The following is a 20326-nucleotide window of genomic DNA, read 5'->3' as shown; positions in this document are numbered from 1 at the left end:
AATAATAGTAATAATAATAAAATTATAAAAATAGAAAAAAGTCAAATGAAACTTACTCGTCACATTTGTTCTCAAACGAAGTTTTATTACGACTCGGCACGTAATTATTATTCACGCGTCTTCTGACGTCGCTGCCGCTACTGCTTCTTTCGACGTAGTACATTTCTTTGAAGGTTATGAAAAGTGAACCATGAGCGGTTAACGCGAGACTGATCGTACAGGAATTAACCGGTTATACGTGACGCTCATCTTCCAAAAGTATGATGTAGTGGGAGGGATCAATGCTTCTAACGCTTTGAATTTTAGGAGAAGGGTGAAATAACGCTCAGATAAAATATTCTTAGAAACGCAAGGAAAGGTCTAGGGAGGAGGAAAGGTCTAGGGAGGAGGAAATAAGAGATAAAACACATATTAATGTTTACATATTTGTTTTATTTTCTTGCAATTTTTTCTGGCGTTGCGACCACCAGTTAAATATTTTAAATACATTTTGTAATGCGCAATTCTTAACATGTTTTCCACATCGCATACTATTGATAATATCTAATTTATTTAAAGCATCAATATCTTCGTAATCTGCATCCAAGGTTTCAATAATAATATAGCCATTTCCCGCATCGTCTAGTATATCGGTCAACCATTTTCGCTTTTCAAGTCCTTTAACGTATACGACAGACGATTCTTCTTCTTCTTCTTCGTGTATCGTACCAACGACAGCTGTTGTAATCGCACGCTGAGCCAAGCCATACGGAATGTTTCCGTCTTCCCATTGTAATCCGTGATGATTTCTAATCAGCCATGAGACTTGACATCGCTCAGATTTTGTAAGCGTGTGCCACGGTACGGGACTTGCGAAAAATTAATGCGATAGAACGTATCCCTTTCTCAAGACTGCCGCTTCCTTCACGACAAAATTTTTCCCAATGATAAATCCTTGCAGATCCACAAACGTTGGTACGGACATGATGAGATCTCTATCTCTCTCTTCGATACGCCAGTCGAGAGGAATGACAAAACTCTAAAACCATCTCGCAAGACTTTGATTTATATCATGCTCCTCTTCCCCCTCTCTCTTGTGTCGATGTTATCGCCTAGGTGATTTTGCGTACAACGTTGGTCAACGGATTGTATTGGATCATGCGATCGTGTATGATGAGACAGTACGCAGTGGTATTCGGCGGCACATTCTCCTTACACTCGAATTCCAATCTCACATCCACAGTTGCGCTCTTAACCGATTCGTTTTGTCGAGAACAATCGATAATCACGAACGGACCGTGTTGCATAAACTTCAGGATGTCGAGACTCGGCTCGAAATACTCGTGTCCGTAATAATTCTTGCAGAAGCGTGCGTACGTATCATATAGAATGGCATATCTGCTTTTATCTAAATCCAGATTCATATCGTCATACGGATAATATTCCGAATTCAGATAGAGTTTCACGTTGATCAATTTGCAGTCGTCGAATCGACTCACACCCTTAGACATGACATTCTTCCGACCTGTCTGCAGAGCGAAGATAACGTATCGTGGTTTCTCCAGCTGAGTCGCAGTCTTAATGGCCCACGAATGCTTGGTTGTAAGCTGCAATAGCGGATACTCGTACAGATCCCATGAGCGAAAAGCCATGCTGAGATATCGTCCGCTTTCCAGAGCACGCAGCATCGACAACTTTTTGATTTCGCTCAACAGCACGTGAGGCATTCGCCATTGTATCTTGAATATGTCGATCACAGGCTCTTGCGCCGAACTTCCATGCAGACAATTGTTGTCGTTGCGCGATCGTATCAAGATCAATTCGTGACGAGCGTTAATCACCACGCGTTTGTAATCCTCGCAAAATCCCAGCAACATGTAGAGCGGTACGCAAAAATTGAAATGTCCATGCGTGTAGGTAAACGGCTCTCAGCCAGCATTTTTCAAAATCATCTCTCTACCGGATGATACTGTTACATAGTTTTTGAGCGCAGTAGTTATTCCTACGTTTCTATTGCGATCAATCTCAACACCGTCGAGTTCGTATCGAATCTCATCGAACATGAATGCGACGAAATTATTTCCCAGTATCACTTCATTTTCTCCTTCAGCTGGTGGTTTGTTTTTCGTTAGTTTTCCCTCGATGTATAGGAAACTCTCATGCGGCAGCGTATACAGATCCTGTTGTTGTATGGGTATTCTTATCTCGTCATTGTGTCCGAACGTTGTATTGGCGAACGGGTTGTACGTGTGAGTCTCGATCTTGACGATACGATCGTCAAAGATAGGTTCGTCACCGATGTTGAGGATATCGGTCATCGTTCAGCTGTTTCGCACCGCGAATCCCAAAGATTGCAAAAACGCAACGTTCGATGTGTTGAGTTTCTTTTTCTCAGATGATTGGATATTAGCGAACGTCGATGTTGTTGTTGTTGTTGTTGTTGGTGTCACTGATTTCGTAAAGATTGTATTATCTCTCACGTCTTTCGATCCGTTCAACACGAGCATCTCATACGTCGCATACGTACGTTATCGCTGCAACCGTCGTACGTGCAATCTTACGGTGATCTCTTCTCCTCGAAAATCGAGCAATCGTCCGTTTTGGTCGACAACGCGTAACGTTAAATCCGTAATGCTCCGCGCGATGATCGGCAGGTAAATGATCTGCGCTGGCGTTTCCGATATCTTATATCCCGGCGGTACCCTCGGTGAAAATTCATGTATCGTATGAACGAGTTTGCCGTTGTTGTACGCACCCGCGGTCACGTTACATTCTACGCGGATAATATTAACGTTGATAATGTTAATCGGCATGTTCGATTCGTACCATTTTCCCGACTCGAGAATACGATTCGAGAATCCTAGCAGCGATCCAATGTTGCCGGGTTTGCTAAAGTTTAATCTGTATGCGCATTTGATCTCGCTCCTCATCGTATTGTAATTAGTGCGGAACACTATCGGATATTCGTCATCTTCATTGACACCGTTGTCATCTTCATTGACACCGTCGTCAATGTGTTTCATATTGTAATTAGTGCTGAACACTATCGGATATTCGTCATCTTCATTGACGCGATGTTGCCGTGAAATTTCACGTTTCAAAAATTCATGTATATCTCGCAACTCATACGATCCCTCGGGAATCGTAATTTCCGTGTCGTCTTTGCCAAAGTAAAATTTATTGTTCGAGGAATTCACATTCGGTATCGTGTGATAAGTCTCAAAATCCGTTAGACCGAGTTCGTATGCATCGTCATCCAAATCTACGGCGGGAAAGAAGTTTGCCGTGAGAACGCTACTCTTCCCACTCAATGTGAATGTCATAGACATGTCGGCAAAACTGTTTAACGAATACTGAGTTAAATAGCGCAATATGAGTCTTTAAATTCGCACGCATCGACCGTTCGACCGGAAGTATCCGTTTCTTCGCCGTTCTTTTCTTCGTCTTCGTTGTCTTCAGACCCATACCGAGCTTCGTCTTAGCTTTCATCGCTGTCCAGACAGCTGTAGCTGCAGCTCTCTCACCAAGAGTCGAATCTCTCGCAACGATGCGATTCCGCGCTTTTTCGGCGAGTATCCTATCCGCAGCGTGTCTCTCGGTGAGATCGTTGCTTCGAGAGTATGCTATATCGTGTTCGCGACACGCAGCGTCCAATGGATTTATACCTCGATCACCTCTGGCTAATCGCTTCTCCAATCGTGTACCTGGCCCGCAAAACTGATAGCCGGGAATATGTAATTCGATCGGAAGTGCGTTTATCGCGTGATTTAATAGGCCTCTACCTATTTTCGTTGACATTCGCTGCAATTCTTTATCAATGGCGCCGGACCGTCGATGTGCGTTTCCTGCCACGGCTGATTGTAGTGTTTGTAACAGCGACGATACGTCTGAACCTCCGGATCCGCCTTTATATATTCTGGAAGCTTGTCCCACACGTAGTGAACGTGATCGCCGCACATTCGCAACAGAACTGCTTTCGACACAAATTGTAGCTGTTCGACGCTCAAATCGCAAATGTCGGAAGGACTTGATAGCAGAATGAACATTTTTTCTTTACTGAGCGACTCGTGATTTCGCGCACCTATAAATAGGCAGGCGTTCGATCCAATCAACAGTGTTGAAAAAAATGAGATTCGTACGACAACCTTTGACGATTTACGTGAGAAATTGCGATAGCAGATTACGATTAATGGGGGACAACGCGGAGATGCACAGGCACGGTACGATGCTACCGACTACTATACGCGCGATCATATGCGGACCCTCGAATTGTGGTAAAACCAACGTTCTGATAAGTCTACTGGAAAGTCCGCACGGTGTACGTTTCGAGAATGTGTACGTGTATTCGAAATCGTTGCAACAGCCAAAATATCAATATCTAGAGAATTTGACGCCGATCGACGAAATCGGCTACTTTACGTTCTCGAATAACAGTGACGTCATTCCACCGAGCGAGGCACATCCAAACTCGATTTTCGTCTTCGATGACGTGGCATGCGACAAGCAAGATACGATAAGAGAGTACTTCTCAATGGGTCGTCACTCGAACGTCGACTGCTTCTATCTTTGTCAGACGTACGCGAGAATACCAAAACATCTTATACGCGACAACGCGAACCTGCTGATCTTGTTTAAACAGGATGGTACCAACTTGAAACACGTGTACAACGATCATGTGAATACCGACATGTCGTACGAGGATTTCAGTGAATTATGTCGTACTTGTTGGCAACAAAAGTATGGATTCCTAGTGATAGATAAGGACAGCTCGCTTACGAACGGGCGATACAGAAAAGGATTTAACGTGTTCGCGATACCGCAAAACGATTAGTCGCTGCCAACATTTTGTCGAGAAGGGTGAAACGCTCGACATTCCGTCAACATGGCTGAAAGCGATAATATTCGTGAGCGTGAAAAGATTGCGAAGGAGATTGAGAAAACGAGCGAATCGATCCGCAAGAAACATCGCGCTTTAAAGACCGGTAAGATCGACGACGATATCGCGGTCAAGACCCATTTTAGACCTATTATCGAGCCACTACAAAAAATCGCCGACAACTCTAGCTTTATCGCGATGAAAAATGAGCCGGAGAGTAACACTGGCGCTATAATTAAAACATTACCCATCAAGCGGAAATAAGGAGAAAGAGGAGGAGGATGAGGAGGAGGAGGAGGAGGATGCGACACCGAAAAAGAGGAAACGATTGAAGGCTAAACGTTTATTGACGCCGCGTACATTGGATGAACCGCTGCTAACCTCTACACCGCTGCTAACTTCTACACCGCTGATAACCTCCACACCGTCCGGGACAACGAGAACCGTACAATCCAGGATACCCAAATTACTTGATGAGATCGAAGAAGTTCTCGAAAAATCCCAAAAAAACCTGTTTCAAGAGGAAGTTTTCGAAACCACGGGCAACCCGCTCGAAACATCCGTTCGAAACAGATTACAAACGTCGGAAGGTCAAGAAGTGTTACGAGAACACTTGGGATCACTGGGACAAAAATACATAGGTGCTCTTCTTAGCGGTGACGAAAGAAAAAACACGATCGATCACGTGTACGGCGTCTATTTCGACGAGAATGGAATGCGTCTCGGTAACAAACGATTTGACATTGACAAAGATGACTCTATAATCATAGACAAAGTGAGGTATATTGGTACACCAGGATTATACGAGTTGATCTTCAAGAGAATTCCCGACGATGTCATATACACTGAGGACGATATGCAAAAATATAAGAGCATATTGATGATGACGAGTGCGCATAAACGTCAATATGATGCGCAAGGTCAATTAAAGAGCAACAAGGGATACAAGTATAAACAAATAATCGCGCCGTTGATGTCGATCGAATCGAAAAAGAAAAAAACGGGAACGGGAGTATTCACGCCTCGCGCGATGACGCTAACCGACAATAAGATCGATTACGTGCACTGGGACGATCCCAACGAGCTAGTGGATCGCCTACGATTGCTCGACGCTTCGCGCCGAGCTGGTCACAACGCTCACGACAACGAGATCCTGTCGATCATAGAAGAACTTCGCGAAGCTGGCCTTATTATAAATTAAACGGTGTCTCGACAAAACTAATCAGTCGATCGACGTTACTCACATCGAAAAAAAAAATGCCTATCAACAAATTTGGATTATTCGAACGGACAAATGAAGAAATCTGCACAAGCGATCATTTGGGTAAATTGGCGACAAGTTACTTACGTCGAAACGCTCTGTGTCGCGTCGCTACGGACTATGACGCGAGGTCGCGCAAGATTCGTCGTGTAGCGCAACCTGAGGCTGATACCGATGCAGTCAACAAACTGTACCTGGAACAATATGTTAAAACGTTGAAGAATCAACAGAAAGAATCAGACGAAAAGCTGATTGCGTTCGAGAAGGATATGCAAGCTTTGCAGATTGCGATAAACGAACTTCGACGTGCGATTAACACTAATTCAGAAACGGCTATCAATCTATAATGAGCTGTAGCGAACAGTTTAGGAGCAGCTATTGTACAATTATTAAACATCTACAAAGACTTATCCAACGGCTACAAACGCTTATCGAACGGCTACAAAGGCTTATCGAACGGCTACGAAGGATTATCGAACTACAATGAGTGACAGCGATCGAAGAGGAAACGACCTCGAACGGGTCAGCAACGGCTATTGAACGGCTATTGAACGACTATCAAACGACAGTGAACGGCTACGAACGGCTATTGAACGGCTATTGAACGGCTACGAACGGCTAAAGAGTGACAACGAATAATAAAACGCATGGTGATACGTATCGTTTATTTGATCGACGAATCGAAACAACGATGGATCGACGATTGGGAATAATCGAAGAAGCGAAGAAACAACATAGTTTAGAGAAACGGCAGTTGGTGAATGAACTGCACGCACCGGCGAGAAAAAATTTCCCCCGAAGACACGTTATAGTGCGGGGATACGATGACCTGTGGCAAGCCGACATCGTCGAGATGCGTCCGTACTCTCGTTTCAACAGAGGTTACAACTACATACTCACTGTCATCGATGCGTTGAGCAAGTACGCGTGGGCTGTACCACTCAAGAGTAAAGGTGGAAGCGAGACAGCTGACGCTATCGCCGAGATAATTCGAGATAGCAAAAGGTGTCCGAAAAATATACAGACCGATATGGGGAAGGAATTTTATAACGTCGACGTGCAACGGCTCATGCGAAAACACGACATTAATCATTATTCTACATATTTGACATTAAAGGCATCGATCGTTGAGCGATTCAATCGCACGCTGAAAAACGACATGTGGAAGATATTTACGCTAAACGGATCTTACAAGTGGATCAACGTGTTGCCGGAACTCGTATCGAATTACAACGCGCGCAAGCATAGAACGATCGGTATGCGGCCCGTCGACGTTACCCCCGCGATCGCTGAAAGACTCTTGGCTACTGTATACAACCATGTAAATATCGCGGGTCCGGCGAAATTCAAAGTAGGTGATTCGGTACGCGTTAGCAAGTACAAGACAGTTTTCGAGAAAGGTTACACGCCAAATTGGACAACCGAGGTGTTTAAAATTATAAAAGTGCAGCATACTAATCCCGTAAGCTATCTACTTGAGGATTATCGCAAAAAATCTATCGCTGGAGCGTTCTACGAACACGAGTTGCATCGCGCGAATTATCCGGACGTGTATCTCGTGGAGAAAGTACTGCGCAGGAGGGGTGATGAGGTTTACGTGAAATGGCTGGGATTTGACAATTCGCACAATTCTTGGATACATAAAGACAATGTGATTTAATTAATTAATTTAATTTTCATACAGTGTTTATTTTTTTTAATTTTCTGGAAAAAATATATATGTATAACATTATAATATTTGAAAAATAAAAATATACATAAAAATATATATACATAAAAAATCCTTATCATTATTCCTTTCTATAGTATATGTATTTTTAATAAGTTATAATAAGATGCATGAGATACACATAAAAATATATGAAATATAAAAAAATCCTTATTAATATTCCTTTCAATAGTACATGTATTTTTTTTAATAAGATAATAAGATGTATGAAATATACATTACATAAAAATATATACAATATAAAAATCTTTATTAATAATTCTTTTAATAGATAGTTTATCGCACACATTTTACATTTTACATTTTACATTTTACATTACATATTACAATGGTATCCTATAATGTCCCCACGGTAATGTATCTGTGGTTTCAGGTACGATATATCGCTTATCGTCGTACGGACTCAAAGCAATTTTCGTCTCGCAGATCGTGTATACTTGGTGCAGTTTAGATCGTATACACGACTGCTGGCGCGTTATTTCAATTTCTTCTTTCAAACACCGCGTGTAATCATCAAACGTTATCGTTCTCGCGACAACGTTGCTCTTGACGCCTTTAACTTTTTTCGTGTCTTTCTTTCCATCCACTCGTAATGCGTACATCTTTGCTCTGAGTCCGACGAATTCGGTCATTATGGCACCGTTATTTTCATCCTTCATCAGGCCCGGTACTTTTTTATTTTCAAGCGGTATACCGTACGCATTGTCTACCGCATAATCGCTCGTGTCAAATCTGGCGATATCGCGCTTCATGTTCTCATACACATCAACGCACTCAATGTGATATATCAAACTATCTGTATCGGTATACATAATCTTACATTTATCGCGATACATTGGCGTCATATACTCGTGATGAAATTCATACAAACATGTCTTGGATATGTCGAGTATGCACATACCCACATAAATCGGCTTGTAGAATTTCACCTCGAGTTTACGCAATTCCACAGCGATTAAGTTTTCTGAAAAAACGCTTCTGCTGTGGAAATTCGGTTTCGCGATCATCGCTTCTGCACCGTACTGGCCATCCCATTTTGTTAATAATTTTACATCGACACGATTCCGCACATTTTCCATCGTTTTACCAAACACAGCATTATTCATTAATTTATATAAATTTTTCTCGAAATCGTTTTTCGCGAGTGTTCTGAAATGTGTATTTAATTCGATATAACTGCGAAGCCATGGAGATTGCGTAAATTGTAATACGCGATGTATTTTTGTTACACGAAGGCCGTGACGCGTACACTGCTGTAGGTTACGGTAGTGTATCACGTAACGCTTCTTATCATATAACGTTGCAAGTAGTTTGAATTCCCGCTTACCGGGCGGCTTGTCGCGCGTCGGACAAAACGGTAGGTCAATGTGCGTATCGTGAAGATGTCGTGGGTATTCGAGATCGACTTCGAGGATATAGCCTGTAGGGGAATCTAGCGCGATGGATGATACATCAAAATTCGACACGTCGTCGACCCATCGAAAATCGGCATAGGGCAACGGTTGACACATTGCCCATCCGTATAAATTATTAACGTCAAAATACATCAAGTACGACGATGGTTTCGATGGATCGTACGACTCCATGTACTTGTTATTAGCGCGAGAGTATCTGTTGGAACATTGGCTCAGACCACCGCGTATACCGCGTTCGATGAACATAACCATGTCGATATCCGTAAGCAACTCGAACGTGATCTTTGTATGCTTTAACATGGCGTCCCACGTGTATCCGGGGAGAGTATAATAATACGCGGGGTCGAGTCCGTAACTTTCGATACATTTATCGCGAAAATTTTCGAAAATATCTGCTAATAACAATACGTCGATTTTGAGATACATGTCGCTATATTCACCCAGCGTCCGAATGGAGAACCGCGTCCAGACGTTCTCGGCGTGCGCGTAATCGCTCTCGGATACAGTTTCACCGGTCAAAGAACTGTAAAACGATTCGCGCGGTGGTAAACACGTATCGTGCAACCTGTCAATGGAATCGATGTATTCGTATGGAAATACACCTTTTCGCGTTAACAAATTGAAATTTTCGGCAGATAAATTTTGAAATTCCGATTTTAAAATTTTGAGTTTATCTTTGTCCAAAAATGATGCCAATTTATCGAGACTCGATGTGAGAAATTTGTATGAATCGATGAAACGTAATTTTATTTGATTTTTTGATTCTTCTTTAAAATCAACACTTTTAGTAAATGAAATATATTTTTCCTTAGTTATCGGCAATAACTCGATTTTCCCTTCGAACGCTGTGGCTATTTCCTCGATAATAAAATGAGAATCGTAACCGGATAAATTGTGAAAAACTATCGGAATGCAAAAAGAATCTTTATAATTTAGATTACAATTTGAATGTGCAGGACCTCTGTACCGCCCGGTCAGATGGCAATGATCGCGAACGCGTGTATCGTCTTGCGCGAACGGTTTTTTGCATATGTGACATTGAGTAACGTGATAAAATTCTTTCTGTTCTTCGAACGTTAAATCTACCATGGGGACATTTGTTTTTAAAATATTTTTTACGCGTAATGCCAAATTTTTAAGATCTTTAACGAACCATGCTATACAATCGGCGCTACGATGCGAATGATACGCCGATAAAGATTTGTCGAACGAGCAATGTACATAGTAAGCTATGCTAAATACTTGATGATGATGATGTTGATATAATTTCTCTTCTTCCTTCTTGGCCAGGACGCATTCCAAGTCGGCGTACACAATGAATGGAAGCCGCTCCTTCCGATTAGGGTTGCTGAACTCGAGCCACTTGTCCTTGTCGCTCGGCAATCGGACAGCGCAGTCGTTTAGCTTTCCGCAGTCGACCGTATGCAACTGCAACTTGTCGTCCGAACCAAAATAATGTAGACATCTGTAAAGGAAAAAAATTTAATTAAGATTTTAACAATTCATATTATAATTATACAAATAATAATTATTCAAATAATATAAAATAAACTAACCGATCGCAGATATATTTCTTGTGATTTTTTTTGCTGAGTTGCGAGCTCACTAGTCGGGATAGATTCTTGATCCACGCGAAATGTCCCACGCTGTTGTTACCATCTTCCACGTATAGCAGATTCACATGCTTGTCCCGTTTCTGCTGTGAAAGATGTATCGGGGCAATGTTGTTCTCTTTCTCGATGCTGTACACGTTGATTGAAATGTTATTTGCATGTTCAAATTTCTTAATCTGATTCATAGTCGCTGGAAACTCAATGTCCCGGAGATTCAACACTGTCGCGTAATGCGGGTACGATGATTCCCGTTCCGCGTGACTTTCGGCGGGATACAGAGCGGCGACCACTGCCCACGCGAAACATGCATTGTCCTTTGATTGCACGTTAATCACCGCTCTCTTCATCATAATATCCCGCGGTAACTTGATGTGACATCCCGCGTGCATGGGATTGAACTTGTTAATATTTACAGTCAAGTTCAGTATTCGCGACAAAGCCCACCCGCTATCGCGTTCCTGAAATTCTTCCAGAGACGCTAGGGTGGACTCGATAACGCGCTGTTCGTACCACTCGCGTAAATTGGATGTGCGAAAGAGTTCATGGTTTCTTGTATTTACACTTTTATTCGCATGTTTATCTCCGGCCACAAATTCACCATTGAATATTGTGTTCACTTTTATACTGCTGTGTTTTTCTAGAGCGTCCTGCACATGTTCTATCACAATGTCTTCGGCATCCTTGAGAAATTGGCGCGGTTCGATGTGATTATAATTTATCACCGCACCAGTCGATACGCGACTCTCGAACGCGGTATCGATCTCTCGCCAAACGAGTCTCTCCGCGTTATTGTCATCGCTGTATTCACCACCACTGGGACTAAATCTTCTCTGCAATCGAGTTTTTGCACCTTCGAGCTGCGCGATTTTGGCTGCCAGAGATTGTCTCTTTCCGATCGAGAGTCGCGGACGCTTAACACGACTGCGTTCTTCGAGCTCTTTGATCAATTCTTCACAACGCTGCAGCCATGCAAAATACTCGCCCAAGGTGGTAATTTGGCGAGATCGCTCTATCAGATCGCCTTCAGTCTGCTCGATGTTTTCCATTTGATGTATTATCACACAATATATATATCACAGAAGACTAACAGAACACTATCTTTTTTCTGACAAAACACTTTCCGAGAGAACACTATTTTTTGCTACCGACGTGTCGATGCGTTTTCAAATGATGTACTATGATCTGCTGCGCTTCGATCCTTCTTATATTCGACCAACAAGCTTTCAGAGACTGTTGGGGGTTGACACGAAAGAAAATTTTCTTGCAAATGTACCTAGGATCGTAGAAAAAATGCGCTATTATATTACACAGATTGCTTGAAAAGGTTGGACTGAAATATCTCAAAAATGTAAGTTTATGAAATAAAGTCATAAAAATATGTATAAGAGTAAAAAAAAAAAAAGAGTATAAAAGGTTTTCTATAGTATCCCATTTGCAAGAAAATTTTCTTTGTGTCCCCCGATAATCTCTGAAAGCTTGTCCGCTTAATCTCTATTGTTTATACGTCGAACGGGAAAAGAAACCTGGAATTATCTATTACGGGTGTACCTCGAGAGTACAAAGCAGCCGAACATCGGCGCTGATATGTAAACGAGGGAGACACCTCCGATTAGTCAATCAAAGCCAATTGTGTCCAATTGTATTGTGTCTAATCGAGTAATCCCCAGACAAAGCAGCCGATCATTAGCGCTATTAAAATTTTTCCTTAAAAAATAAAATTTTTCCTTAAAAAATAAAATAAAATACAATAAAATAAAAGAACAATAAAAAGGATTAGGTCCGCAAAATCTTTTTCAAAATATAATAAAATACAATAAAATAAAATAAAAGAACAATAAAAAAGATTAGGTCCCCAAAATCTTTTTCAAAATATAATAAAATACAATAAAATAAAAGAACAATAAAAAGGATTAGACCCAAAAAAGGATTAGACCCAAAAAAGGATTAGGCCTAATCCTTTTCAAAAGAATACCGCTCTTTTGTTTATGCTTGTCATTAACGTGACCCCCCCCCCAACCCCCGCGTGACGTCATACCCCCGCTCCGCTGAGATCCCCTCGCACCTCACCTCCCTCAGAGGACCAGGGTTAGAACCGGCCTACTACATCTACTTCTGAGCAAATATCTGCTCGAAATCGACAACGAAAACGAGAGCGCTAAGACAATTCGGTTGTTTATCCGAGCCCGTTTTTATGGCCGGAGTTCGCAGGACTGAGCGAGACTTTACGGAATACCAAGGGTTTTCGGCACGGAAATATTCGCGGATGATACTCAAACGATATCGTAATTTCGGTAGCCAGATCGACAACTGACTTTTCGCCTTGATCGCAACGGACTTTTCCTCGCAATTTCCTAGTTCGCGAAACAAATCGACAGCTTAATAATTCGACAGCATAAGTAACCAGTGATCGAAAATACTTAATACTTTTGCGAAGACGGATCACGTATGCGACAGGCGAACGATATTCTCAAATTCCGATAGCCGACAGCGGTCGGAGATTTTTCTCCGCCGAGGTTTCGCTTCTTTCTTCCGCGCAAGCCGCTCAAATTTTACTCTCAATACTTTGGCGATTATCTCGCACCGCGACTAATTCGGCAGATACAAATTATTGTTTATTACGCGCTATTCGACGGCGCAATAAACGGGACGAAAACGCAAATATTCTATTATCCTTTATTACGCTCGATGCGACGGCGTAATAGGCGCGACAATGACGCAAATACTTTCGCGCTCACACTACAATACAATATCAGAAACGCTCATACGCAGTCTTAATAATTAACGACGACATACACGCAATCAGACATCCAAAATCGCCCTGAGATACGTCACGGAATATTCTACGCGGCAACGACAGCGGTACGACAACACGGGCGGTATTCGCTTTCGCGATCCTTCGCGCACGCGGTCGATATTCGACGGTCAATAGCTACGCATACAGAACACCCGAAACGCGGAGAGAGACGAACGTTGCCTTATCAATTTAACGCCGACGTTACGATGGTCCTTCCTCGGTCGCTTGCCTCCGGTCGCCCGACAAAATCATGAAAAATCACCGTCTCGGCACTGGGCCTGAGCGGTCGCAAAACACGAAAAAGATGGCGACGGCGGCAGAACGGCCGGCACGCGGACGAAATCGCGTGCCTTACACGAAAAGAAGGGCAACCTCACCGATAACGTTTCCTCCTGCAGGGGATGGTCCTCGGTCTCGTCTTCTGCTCGGTCTCTTTATCAGCGACAGACATCCGTTTCACAAACGACAACGACAATAATTTGCAAAAGCGACTGCTCGCAATTAGCGCCCGCATCAAAATGATCCTGGGATCTCGCGGTCCGGGGTCGATAGCGACGTCAATGACCGCTTAGTAGGGTGCGCAGCCCCGCGGCCAATCAGGACACGGCACGCAAGAGGTCCTAGCGCCTCGCGAGATCCGCGGCGCTTTAGCGCTTCGCGCGCAATTAATTTGATTTGAATTGTTAAATTGCTGTCGCGGGCCCATTTACAAGGGAGACTCCGCTGTCTCTTTCTTCTTTTGTCGATTTTCTGTTACTTTGTGGTCCTTGATATTTTTCTCAACGAAAATTTAATTGAAGGTATTTATCTTTTTCTTTTCTTAATAAATATTTTATCACAAATAAAGTTTAAGAGTATTTTATTTTATATTATATTATATTTTTAATATTATTTTTTACATTTTTATTAATTTTTCACAATAAAACATTTCACAAATTTGAAGTTATGAGGTTATGAGAAAGTACAAGAAACATAAAAATATAATTAATTATTAGTCCAGCATTTTAAAGCATGCGCGCATAAATTTATTATCTATTTAATAAATAAAAGTTAAACAGAGTTTTTTTATTTCTATGCTAACGTAAATTTACCTCAAAGTTGTGAATTGCATATTTTTGCTGTACTTTATCGTGAGCTTTATATTTGATATATATAAAGTATTGCCATTATTCTTATTTGTAATTTCTATGTTGCAACATAGCCTCTAAGGAAGATTTTTACATCAATTATTACTACTTTCAGTACAAGGAAAGAGCTGGAGCAAAAGATTTATTTGCGTATCTATCTGTGCATCTAGAAGGACGATTAGTATTACAAGAAAAGAGCTGCAGCTAAAGATATGTCTACGCGTCATCTCTGCACCTAGATAAACATAAAGCATATACAGGTAAGTATGATCTCTTAAATATTGCATGTATATTTATAGATACACGTATATATTATATATATACAGAGTGTTTCACTAAATGTGGGCAATGTCTCTTGTACTCTATCTGTATCTAAGGATGATCCTACTTGTGGCTCCGACTGCTTTTTTTCTTTCTTTTATATATAATAATATAATCTGTTAATCATTCTGGCACTTCAAATCAGATGTATCTAATCTAAAATCAGAAATTTTTTTAATTGATACGATTGAAAATCAACTTCAGTGTGGTTTTCGACTGTCTACAATACTCACTTGGATAAGTCACAAGTAGAATCATCCTTAGATAGAACATTGGATATGTAGCGAATAGGTAAAATTATCCTATAAATTTATAAATTTTTTTATAATGCATCTTTATCGAGGTACTTGTTATTGAAATTAAAATTTGAAAAGTATGTTTCTAAAATAACTTTTATATTACTCTGTAGATTTTAATAATTTATAATTATTTTTATATTAAAAGTAAAAATTTCTAAAACAGAGAGTATTAAATTACTTGATATCTTTTGTTTTATTTCGTAAAAGTTAACTATTTTCAAGAAAACACATTTAAACGATACAAAGTACATTCAGATAATAGAACAATAATTTTGAATAAAATAATACGAAATTGTATTGATTGTGTTAAAATTTATTAAAATGAAATAGATTTAGCCGAAATTAAAACAACTTTTAACCTTTAATAATTTGATTTTAATATTTATTTATTTAGGTATAATTAGGTAATATTTGTGTAAGCACAACAATTCTACGTTCATCATGCCTAAAGATGTAAGGTATTTATCACAAAGACGAAGGAATCAAATTATTTATTACACTTCACATAATAGTAATATTTCATTAGAAACCGTTTTACCGAATGTATGATCTAATAATGTAGTAGAAGAAACGGCAAAAAGCGTAAATTCTGATAAAGTTTTTTGTAACAATAATATATCATTTGAAGATAGAATATACCAATCAGATGAATCATCAGAATCATCAGTAGAGTTAGAGTCACGATTTGAAAACAATGAAAAATATACTGATCTATAAGATAATATTGCATTGACAGACAACGAGCAAAGCTTACGGGAAGATTTACAAAGATTAATTATAAATCATAATATACCTCATAGTACTGCTAATGAATTACTTAAAATATTAAGAAAACATGGTCATGTAGAATTGCCTGGTGATGTTAGAGTTTTAGTTCATACACCACGTAACGCGTCAATAAATATTAAATGTATGGGTAATGATCGGTATGTACATTTTGGTGTTGCTTCTGGTCTGAAACGATCCATAGAAATTTATTCCAAATTTATTAAGACAGATGAAATTAAAATAAACATAAATATAGATGGTTTACCAATTTCAAAAAGTTCTGGTAGTCAATTGTGGCCTATAATGGCATCGATTGAAAATATTAGTATTCATACATCGCCATTTATAATTGGTATGTATCACGGTATGTGTAAATCGAACGATGCAAATGATTTTCTCACCGATTTTATTAACGAATTTTTGTTTCTCTCCGAAAATGGCATAATTGTTTGTAACAATAAATATAAAGTTAGTATTAAGGCAATACTGTGTGATACTCCAGCCAAATCATTCATCACTTATACGAAAGGTCACACAGAATATTTTTCATGTACTAAATGTATACAAGAAGATGATTTCGTAATGAATAGAGTAACTTTTCCTGAAACTAATAATATTTTACGTACAGATGACTCATTCAAAAATCGAACTCAAATTGAACATCACACAGGCGATTCTATATTAGAAAAGCTTTCCATCGGGATGATTTCACAAATTCCGCTCGATTATATGCATCTTATTTGCTTAGGTGTTACAAAACGGTTGTTGACATTATGGGTAAAAGGAAATAAAAATAACAGATTACGTGAAGAAAATATTAATTCAATTTCGCAACATTTGAATATTAAACATTGCATTCCTTCTGAATTCGCAAGAAAACCTAGATCTTTAGTTGATATTGATAAATGGAAAGCTACGGAATTACGTCAATTTTTGTTATATACTGGAATAGTAATTTTAAAGTCAACCATTCCTCCGATTTGGTATAATCACTTTCTTTCCCTTAATGTTGCGATAAGAATATTGGCTGATCCAGAAATATGTACGATATTTGTAACTTATGCACATTCGTTATTATTATGGTTTGTTTCTAATTACGGGACTATTTATGGTGAAGAATATCTGTCACATAATGTTCATAATCTTATTCATATTGCTAATGATATAAAAACCTTTGGTTATCTTGACAATTTTAGTTGCTTTAAATACGAAAATAATATGCAGAAAATTAAAAAGAAATTGCATGAATGTGGAAAGCCTTTAGAAGAATTATCAAATCGCCTATTTGAAGAATTACAGCAACCAATTATACTGTGCTCTGTCGTACATTATCCGATTGTTGTTTATACAAGTAAAAATAAAATTTCGTATAAAATTTCAATATGAAAATTTCAAAATTGCAATAACTGAAAATGATAAGTGTGCTTTGCTTAATGATAATTCTGTAGTTTTTATTTTGGATGTAGTTAAAGAGGACAGTATATTATTCTTTCGTGCAAAACGTTTTTTAAATCCAAAATCTTTTCACTATACCATGTGCTTCAGAAAAACTAGGTATATATGTCATTTTAGACACAACTGCTTCAGAAATCATAACAATTCCATTAACTAAAATAAAAAAAAATGTTTAATATTGAAAAATATAGATCAGGACGATTCTTATATTATAATTCCGCTTCTTCATACTAACAATTAGATGCGCGCTGTACATTTTTATAAATTTGTATTTTTTGTATGTTTTGTATTTTTATGTGTTTTACTTGTCAATAATCCTAAAAATAGATTGTAAATAAAATGTAAGTTATTATAAAACATATTCCTTTGTCTTGAACTATAGTAACATTTCAAGAGCCTTACATTCCCTGTAGTTACATTCAATGTAACTGCAAGGCTCCTGCAATGTTACTGTAATCATCTGTGCTGTATAAGAAGTAATGTTAACTTGTATACTTGGAAATTTGCAAATTTTATTTTATATTGAAGGAATTATAAATAATTAATAAGGTGAGTTAAGTACTTTCAAGTATGCTGTATTAATATTTAATTTTTTAATTTTGCAATGCTTTATGTACTTAAATCTCATGAAAGTATAAGCAAAACCGCAAAATTACAATTTTGATTGATTGATAACTTAATATAAGAGATTACCTTTAAACACAAATTTTCCACTTGTTTTACTTTATGTAAGATAATACATTAATTATACAAATTTAACATTAAAATAATATAATTTTCTTTATGTCAAATCAATCTGCTTTTGCCAATATAATATAGTTGACATCATTAAATGTACATATTTTAATTTGTTAAATAATTTTACATACTAAAATATACTGTTTCCTTTTACAGATTATATTGAAAAATGGAAAATCGTGGCAAAATAGTACAGACATATGCAGTTGTCAAATTTATTGTAGACGATCTATATTCCGAGGTGCCAATATCGTGGCTTCAACGCAAGGACAATAAGCAGCTGTGTTATTGGCCGCCACGGACAATAAATGTTACCTTTGATAACCAACTATACAAATCCGAATGTAGAAAGTTGGAATCTATATGAAGTTGACGTCATAAAATACTGCAGTACTTATGCGTTCATATCTTCAGTATATGCCTTGTTATTATATTACACTATCATTAGATCATATAAGTTAAGATTGAATATATTATTATTATTGTTTTTATTATTAATATTATTATTCTTAACGCATACGCGCGTAGATTAATGTATATATCAATTTTTTTGTTTTTATAGCATCTTTAGAATCTGCAAGAAAAAGTGCAGCTGACTCCAATTATGAAACAACTGATGAAGATAGGCTGGGACGTGGTAAAAGACAACGCATTTCATATAATCGATTTAGCAGTGAAGAAGAGGAAAATGATGTACCGCAATCATGTAAAACTTATAAGAGTATGTATTACAAGAATGTTTTATTATATTTAATATACAGGGTATCTGACTGCTCCCGCAAGTCTACTCGTGTGCAGGTAGATTAATACAATTAAATCAAACCAAACACAAAAGTCCTGTACCATTTTGCAAATAACCATGTAAAAATTTGAGTTATTAATTAAAAAAGATGGTAAGTAATCGTGCGTGATAATTCATTAATCCATTTTATGTACTAACTCTAAATAACACGTAGTAATTTGTGGAAGTTTCTAAATGGATTTAGAACAGAGAGAACTTTTGTGTTCAGTTTGACTTCATCTACTTGTACACGAGCGGACGTACAGGAACAGTCAGATATCTTGTACATTATAATTATGCATTAGTCTTTGATTTCTTTATTTTACTTAAAATAAAATATAATTTAAATATATTTTTGCATTCTTCATTTGGGAAGATCCCAGTTGCGCACCGAATGAAACGGACATAACCAATCATATCGACCGATGCTTAGAAGCCTAGCACGGTTGACCAATAGAAAGTCCGAGAGAGTTCTGTGTCCGATTTATTCTGTGCGCAACTAGGCCTCACTCCTTCATTTTATGAAAACTGTACATATTTGAGTAAATAGAGTTCAAATATTTGATATGTATTTATTAATAGCTATACAAATCTTTTAAGGTATTTCTAAACATTAATAATTCCTACAAATTAACAGTTATCTCGTTTGTTCGGAAGCTTTTGTAAGATAGAGAAAAGTGAAATAAGATAAAAGTGAAATAAGAAAATGAATAACTTTTTTTATTTTTAAGTGTTACAGAAAAAATATTTAAAAAATATTTTTTACAGGGAAAGCAAACAGTATGAATAAAATGTCTGCTATTCCAGCCTGTCCGGACAATTTAAGATTAAACAATAATAATGAAAACAATGTAAATGATATGAATGACTTTCCACTTTCATAATCTTATGGTATGTATATTATGTATTTAGTACTATTATTATATATTTTTTCATTATTATAATGCTATATATATTTGCAGAAAAAAGGAAGAGTTCCTTCAACAATCCCAGTTCAAATTCTGAACCCAGTGAGAAAATAAATATTTCTCAATTGCCCATAATATTAGAAGGTATACATATTATTAAAATGAATAAAAATTATAGTTATTGTAATAATTATAGTTATAGTATAATATATTAATGTCTCAATATTATAGACGGTGCTCCATTATCTGCTCCATTTGAAGG

General features: G+C 38.3%; 1 protein-coding gene across 1 annotated transcript; it reads left to right on the top strand.

Moving 5' to 3' along the window:
• The first annotated feature begins 18683 nt into the window (after window positions 1–18683).
• On the top strand, window positions 18684–20040 carry LOC112637890. The gene is made up of 3 exons (XM_025408570.1): window positions 18684–18765; window positions 18938–19096; window positions 19925–20040. The coding sequence occupies exons 1-3, from the start codon at window positions 18684–18686 to the stop codon at window positions 20038–20040; spliced, it is 357 nt and encodes a 118-aa protein (XP_025264355.1).
• The last annotated feature ends 286 nt before the right edge of the window (window positions 20041–20326 follow it).

Source organism: Camponotus floridanus, unplaced genomic scaffold, assembly GCF_003227725.1.
Source record: "Camponotus floridanus strain SB8 unplaced genomic scaffold, Cflo_v7.5 scaffold217, whole genome shotgun sequence".
Taxonomy (NCBI): Eukaryota; Metazoa; Arthropoda; class Insecta; order Hymenoptera; family Formicidae; genus Camponotus; species Camponotus floridanus.
The sequence above is the reverse complement of the archived record's forward strand: the minus strand, read 5'-3'. Positions and strand labels throughout refer to the sequence as shown.

Excerpts from the sequence above, each read along its gene's own strand:
- LOC112637890 (XM_025408570.1), top strand. The coding sequence starts at position 18,684 with ATGTTACCTTTGATAACCAACTATACAAATCCGAATGTAGAAAGTTGG. Across the intron at positions 18,766-18,937 it reads TGACGTCATAAAATACTGCA|CATCTTTAGAATCTGCAAGA; the intron begins GTACTTATGCGT and ends TTGTTTTTATAG. Across the intron at positions 19,097-19,924 it reads ATCATGTAAAACTTATAAGA|GGAAAGCAAACAGTATGAAT; the intron begins GTATGTATTACA and ends TATTTTTTACAG.